Source organism: Eucalyptus grandis, chromosome 6 (genome assembly GCF_016545825.1).
Source record: "Eucalyptus grandis isolate ANBG69807.140 chromosome 6, ASM1654582v1, whole genome shotgun sequence".
NCBI classification, from domain to species: domain Eukaryota; kingdom Viridiplantae; phylum Streptophyta; class Magnoliopsida; order Myrtales; family Myrtaceae; genus Eucalyptus; species Eucalyptus grandis.
Window position 1 is genome coordinate 5,569,245 of NC_052617.1, and position 6,044 is coordinate 5,575,288.

The window sequence follows — 6,044 nt, forward strand, 5'->3', positions numbered from 1 at the left end:
ATCTTAATCTCCCATGGCCGAATTTCAATTTCTTAAGTTTAAGCCCTAAAAAACTTACTTTGATACAACAAAAGGATTCTAAAACATATATAACAATACTCATGCAACGATTTACAACGAACATCAATCAATCGCAAGTAATTTGAAAATTTTAGAACTTTTTCTCTATCAAATAAATCCCAGCGAAAATCTGCATAGATGAAGCACATGAGACTCGAGAGGACTACTTAATATTGCTTAATCAATGCGAAACACATATATGTGGTCAGTGGACACAGGTCACATGATTTGGGTAAAACGCTATAAAAGCAATTAATGCAACCAAATCTTTTTACTGGAAGATTTCCCAGTTATGTCGGCAGTGCAGAATGATCAACTGGCTACTAAACAACACAACCGTCAATCATATTTCTCAATCAAATAAATTCCACCGAATTGCCAAATTTCCCTACTCCATTATAACTCAAAAGTCGAACAGAAGGGCCAAGCCATCACATGACAAAAATAAAAGAACCCATGATGTCAGCAATGTGACAGAATCAGAACACCACAAGGAACCATCAAACAAGATCAAGCGTAAAGGAACGCAAGAACAAGAAAATCTCCCATGCGCGGAGCAATGTCTGCAATATTTACTATGGCTACCCAACATGTAACGAATATTTCGGATACTGATGACAATATTTCGCAATCCACGTAACCCAGAAACTAATTTTAACAGACGAGCCCCAAAACAACAAACGTGAACACGAGCAAATAACAAAACAGAAAGCGCCGATATGACTCGGGAGTAAACAAACACTGTTCGAGAATTTTCCCATAAAAAAAACCAGCTATAATAATCTCCAAACCAACCATTGCTACCGTTGAATTGAAGAGAAAAAACAAAGGTACCACTTAAAATTCTAGGACCTTTTTTAATGTATAAACCCTAGAATTTCAAATTTAAAATTCTTTCTCAATTCTCAACGAAATTATGCAAATTATATATGGTTGAAAAGATCTCAACATGTAGAACAAAAGCCTATGGTTTCAGGATCAATCAAGCAAAAAATTCACACGAAAAAATAATGCCCATATTTGGCTTAAAGAGGAAAATTTCGAATTTTTACATGAAAAAAAAAATTGGGTTCTACAATCATATATGATAAGCTCGATATCACATATAGAAAATTATTCATATAAACAACTAATCAATCAAGAAGAAACGGATCTATATATGATTGTAAAACACCGATATCGATAAATACAGCGGAATTAAAGCGTACATGTTTGAGTCATTGCTTCACTTGATGAAAAGTAGAATGGCTCACTTGATGAAAAGTAGATCAATCTGATAATCAGTGATCTATCGGAATGCCAAATCTTCCTCTCTATGACCTATTTCAGTATAGCAACTTTCAATGGGATTAAAGCAACTGATAGGTATAACCTACATTTTTATAGGCTAGAGAGGGGACCTAGCAAACCCTAATCAATAGCGTGTCAACCGGGTCCTTTCTATTACGGGCTTCGATTAAACACAATTGCCTACACTTTGCTGCTCAACTAGGCCCGTTATCAATAGATGCTAATACCCAATTTAATCAGATCACTGTAAGTTCAACAAATATTGAAATATCCATTAATCCAATTATTTAAAATAGAAAATCAATTAATTAATGTAAGCCCATATTATAGAAAATTTCCAACAAATTTCCCACTTATATAAATAGCGGTTTGACATATAGAGACCAGAACCTCGATTTTCAATCTTAAGAACACATCTTAAAGCCGAAATAACACGAGTTTCTTCCTACTGTTTTTTTTTTTTTTTTTTTTTTATCCTTTGATGTGAGTCTGTTTAGGTATTGCCTGAACAAAGTACAGTCAAAAGGTTCACACAGGTACATTTTCTCCGGCTTTTCTTTTAGAGAGCATATCTAGTCGAAATTCACATGGTAAAAGAGGACCCAACCTATTCAAATAACCAATCAGGTTCAGCAAGAAGCTACAAAGAAACATCGTCGTTCCTCAGGAAGGAAAGAGCAATGGGTTAAAACCATAAAAAAGGCTAAAAAAGAAACTAAACGTGAAGGCCCTTTATTCTATGTCCCACTCTTCATCTTCAACCTCTCCCAGTCGATTGCTTGGAAGGCAATTCCGTCATAAGTGCTTCCAGAAAGGAAGAATTAGGCCATATACAACATCCGAAGTTCAGATCCACTTGGTATTAAAAAGATTTATTTAATTTATCGAGTAAATGCTCTCAGTCAAATTTCGTGTTCTTCTGTCACAAAGTCTGAGCAAGACGACAATGACTGGCTTCATTTTCTTCCCTATTGATGATAGCTGACGAACGCATGATCATCTTTAAAATAGCAGTATCTGGCTGTCGGCACTCCCACGTCAAGGAAAACCAGAGATAGCACCAAGCAAAGAGAACAGAGTTAAGGAAGCTTTGAGGCAAAGTCAAATCCATTGTTCCAACCACATGAAACTCTACATGCGGTTAGACTATTTCTCGTTTTCACACATTGGCCAGATTGTTAACATCTGAACCATCACAATCAGCACTGTTAAGCAAGCAGGAAATTTAAGATCTTTGAAAATTGGCCTTCTGTGAATAGAATTGGAGAATGACAGACACAGAGTAACCAAGCTTTGCAAATATGCCTCGTGGTTGATCATCAACCTCCTGAACAAACAAAAGAAACCATGGGCTCACCAGGATTAGAGACACCAGTGAATCTTCTAGCCTCCCTTGCCCTTTTCACAGTGCTTTTGGTCATCATTCCACAATGTGCAATTCCTGCTTATGCCTCCACACTAGAAGCACAAGCCCTTCTCAAATGGAAATCCAGCCTTCTAAACCAAAACCTATCCACCTCTTCTCTATCTTCATGGACTCTCCCTCCTCAAAATGCTACCAGCTCCAATGCAACGGTGTCGAGCCCGTGCAGTTGGCACGGCATCTTGTGTAACCTAGCCAGAAGTGTGATTGGAATCAATCTCACCAGTTCAAACATCAAAGGTACACTCAATGAGTTCCCATTCTCGTCTTTGCAGTATCTTACCTATATAGACATGTCCATAAATGAACTCTTTGGCAGAATACTGCCTCAAGTCGGTCTTTTGACCAATCTCACCTACCTTGACCTCTCCTTTAATCAATTATCCGGGAAAATACCACAGGAGATTGGCAATCTCATGAAGCTTGAGATGCTACATCTGCTCTCTAACGAGTTGAATGGCTCTATCCCTGATGAAATAGGTCAGTTGCGTTTGTTGAACGAGCTTGCCCTGTACTCAAACCAGTTGAATGGATCTCTTCCTTCTTCCTTGGGCAACTTGAGCAGCCTCGCTAGACTATACATCTACAACAATTCATTTTCTGGTTCTATTCCTCTTGAAATTGGGAATTTGACAAACTTGGAGGAGATTTACATGGAGACCAACTTCCTAACGGGGCCAATTCCTCCCACATTCGGGAAATTGACGAAACTAACCCAACTCCATGTATATGATAATGAACTTATTGGTTCTATCCCACCGGAGCTGGGGAACTTGAAACTTCTTCGTCGACTCGCCCTACACTACAATAATCTTACCGGTTCAATTCCCTCGACATTAGGCAATTTGACAGAGCTTACCCTTCTTTATCTGTATGGCAACATGCTTTCTGATAACATTCCTGATGAGTTGGGAAACCTTCGAGCTATGATCGATTTGGAGCTGAGTAAGAATCAGCTCAGCAGCCCTGTTCCTTCTTCTCTGGGCAACATGACTAACTTGGAAATTTTATTACTCCATAAGAACCAACTTTCCGGTTTCATTCCTAGATTCCCTGGGGATTTGATGAACTTGGTGGTGCTACAATTAGATATGAACTGGTTCACTGGCTTCATACCAGATAACTTGTGCCGAGGTGGATCACTTCGTAATCTCTCCTTGGGTTGGAACAACCTCACAGGTTTCATTCCCAAAAGTTTGAGAAATTGCACGAGATTAGTCACCTTAATCCTCCACCGCAATCAACTTTTAGGACGGTGGCCAATAGGAGGTTTCTCAAAAACCTCTTTGTCAATAATCGGTTTGTCCAACAACAAATTTGAAGGTCCACTTCCAATTCCATCACCATCCACAAATTACTATAATATTGCAAATAATAAAATAGCAGGGAAGATCTCTTCATCAATATGCAAGGCCACCAACCTCAACTTCCTCATCTTGTCTAATAATAGCTTAGATGGTAGCCTACCCGAGTGCTTATCAAACTTGAGCATTGGTTTATCAGTTTTGAACTTGCAAAGGAATAGCCTTTCAGGCACAATCCCTCGAACATTTTCTCGACGAAGCAGCTTGAGAACTCTTGACTTGAGTGAAAATCAATTTGAAGGAACATTACCACAATCCCTTGTCAATTGTACAAGGCTGGAAGTTCTGGATTGTGGCAACAATAAGATAGAGGATAAGTTCCCAGCATGGCTGGGAAAACTGCCGAAGCTAAAAATTCTTATTTTGAGGTCCAACAATTTTAAGGGTTTATTAGATTTTCCAAGGGTAGCTCATCTCTTTCCCCAGTTGCACATTTTGGACCTTTCGAACAACGACTTCGTTGGTCCTTTACCAGCCAATTTGATAGAGAAATTTCAAGGGATGATGAATGGACAAAATGCACATGAGCCGCAAGACAAATCATTGTACATGAGGCAGGAAGTTGGATTTGGAACATGGTTCTATGAAGATTCCATTAATGTGATCATGAAAGGAAGGGAGATTCAGCTAGAGAGGATCTTGACCATCTTCACAACCATCGACTTATCGCTCAACTCTTTTGAAGGGAACATCCCGAGTGTTATTGGAAATCTTCATTCTCTCATAGGGCTCAACCTTTCTCACAATCACCTCATGGGCTCCATTCCTTCAACCCTTGGAAATTTAACTAACCTTGAATGGCTGGATTTATCTTCAAACAAGCTTAGTGGGAGGGTTCCTAGAGAACTTGGAGATTTGTCATTCCTTGGGTATTTGAACCTCTCAGAGAACCAACTCATAGGCTTCATACCTCAAGATAAGCAACTAAGCACATTCATGAGTGACTCATTTCGTGGAAACCTAGGTTTATGTGGAACTCCATTACAAAACACATGCCACGGTGATGATCAGCCTCCTCCTCCACCACAGTCGTTCTTTCAAGAGAATAGTACAAGAGAGCATGGAAGTGGTTTTGATAGGAAAGTAGTTGGGATAGGATATGCATCCGGAATTGTGATTGGAATCTCCATAGCGTACATTTTATGTGAAACTGGAAGACCCAGATGGCTTGTGAGAAGAGTGAGGAGGATGGAGAGGAGAATCGAATTGATGAACAAGCCAAAGCAGAAGGCCATCAAATTTCATGCAGGCCAATGAAATTGTTGAGAAGTGGTCCCTTTAAACTATGTGTAATGTAAGTTCAAGGAGTACACTTTTTGTCAAATTGAAATGCAATTTTGCATATGGATGCTTATTTTATTATGCTGTCATCTTCTTCTTTAAGTGTGATTTTTGAATCGGGTCTAATGAACAGATGAACACGAAAGACATCAACCAAAAATTTAAGCTAATAAATGTAGGGACAACACAAGAATATAAAAAGCATATAAAATCCCTTGTCAAGCAATGTGGGCCAATATTCCAACATTATATTTCATGTAACTTAGTACCACGCTATTACATAACATGGTTTGTTCAATCAGCTCCTATTCTGAGTGCCATCTGCATGTTGTTATGGCATGGGTACGTATTACAAGTTCAGTTGCTTTTGATTGCTCCAAAAGAAATATGGCACTAGAGGAAATCCAGACTTTTTTTTCATTAGAGCTTTGAACTTGAAAGTGCTTAAATAGGAAGATCTGATCATCATTTTATTTTGAGGGCAGATTCTATGTTACAATGCTTTGTCTCGGAAAGAATGCAAGTTCTATTCTGTTACTACCTTATACTTCAAGAGCCTGAAGGCAGATGAAACGATGCCCTCCAAAATCTTGAGGGATTTAATCATGCTAGTTCATTTTCCCTGG

At 38.8% G+C, this 6,044-nt stretch overlaps 2 protein-coding genes across 2 annotated transcripts; both read left to right on the forward strand.

The window, feature by feature from the left end:
- Positions 1-2,697: 2,697 nt before the first annotated feature.
- Positions 2,698-4,345, forward strand: LOC120294256 (MDIS1-interacting receptor like kinase 2-like). Its single transcript, XM_039314248.1, has 2 exons — positions 2,698-3,952; positions 4,293-4,345. The coding sequence occupies exons 1-2, from the start codon at positions 2,698-2,700 to the stop codon at positions 4,343-4,345; spliced, it is 1,308 nt and encodes a 435-aa protein (XP_039170182.1).
- Positions 3,878-5,481, forward strand: LOC104451187 (putative receptor like protein 25). The gene has a single exon (XM_039314953.1). It carries the CDS (start codon positions 4,639-4,641, stop codon positions 5,392-5,394), a length of 756 nt encoding a protein of 251 aa, XP_039170887.1. The 5' UTR covers positions 3,878-4,638; the 3' UTR covers positions 5,395-5,481.
- Positions 5,482-6,044: the final 563 nt, after the last annotated feature.

Excerpts from the sequence above, each read along its gene's own strand:
- LOC104451187 (XM_039314953.1), top strand. The coding sequence starts at position 4,639 with ATGATGAATGGACAAAATGCACATGAGCCGCAAGACAAATCATTGTAC.
- LOC120294256 (XM_039314248.1), top strand. The coding sequence starts at position 2,698 with ATGGGCTCACCAGGATTAGAGACACCAGTGAATCTTCTAGCCTCCCTT. Across the intron at positions 3,953-4,292 it reads GGGTTGGAACAACCTCACAG|GAATAGCCTTTCAGGCACAA; the intron begins GTTTCATTCCCA and ends GAACTTGCAAAG.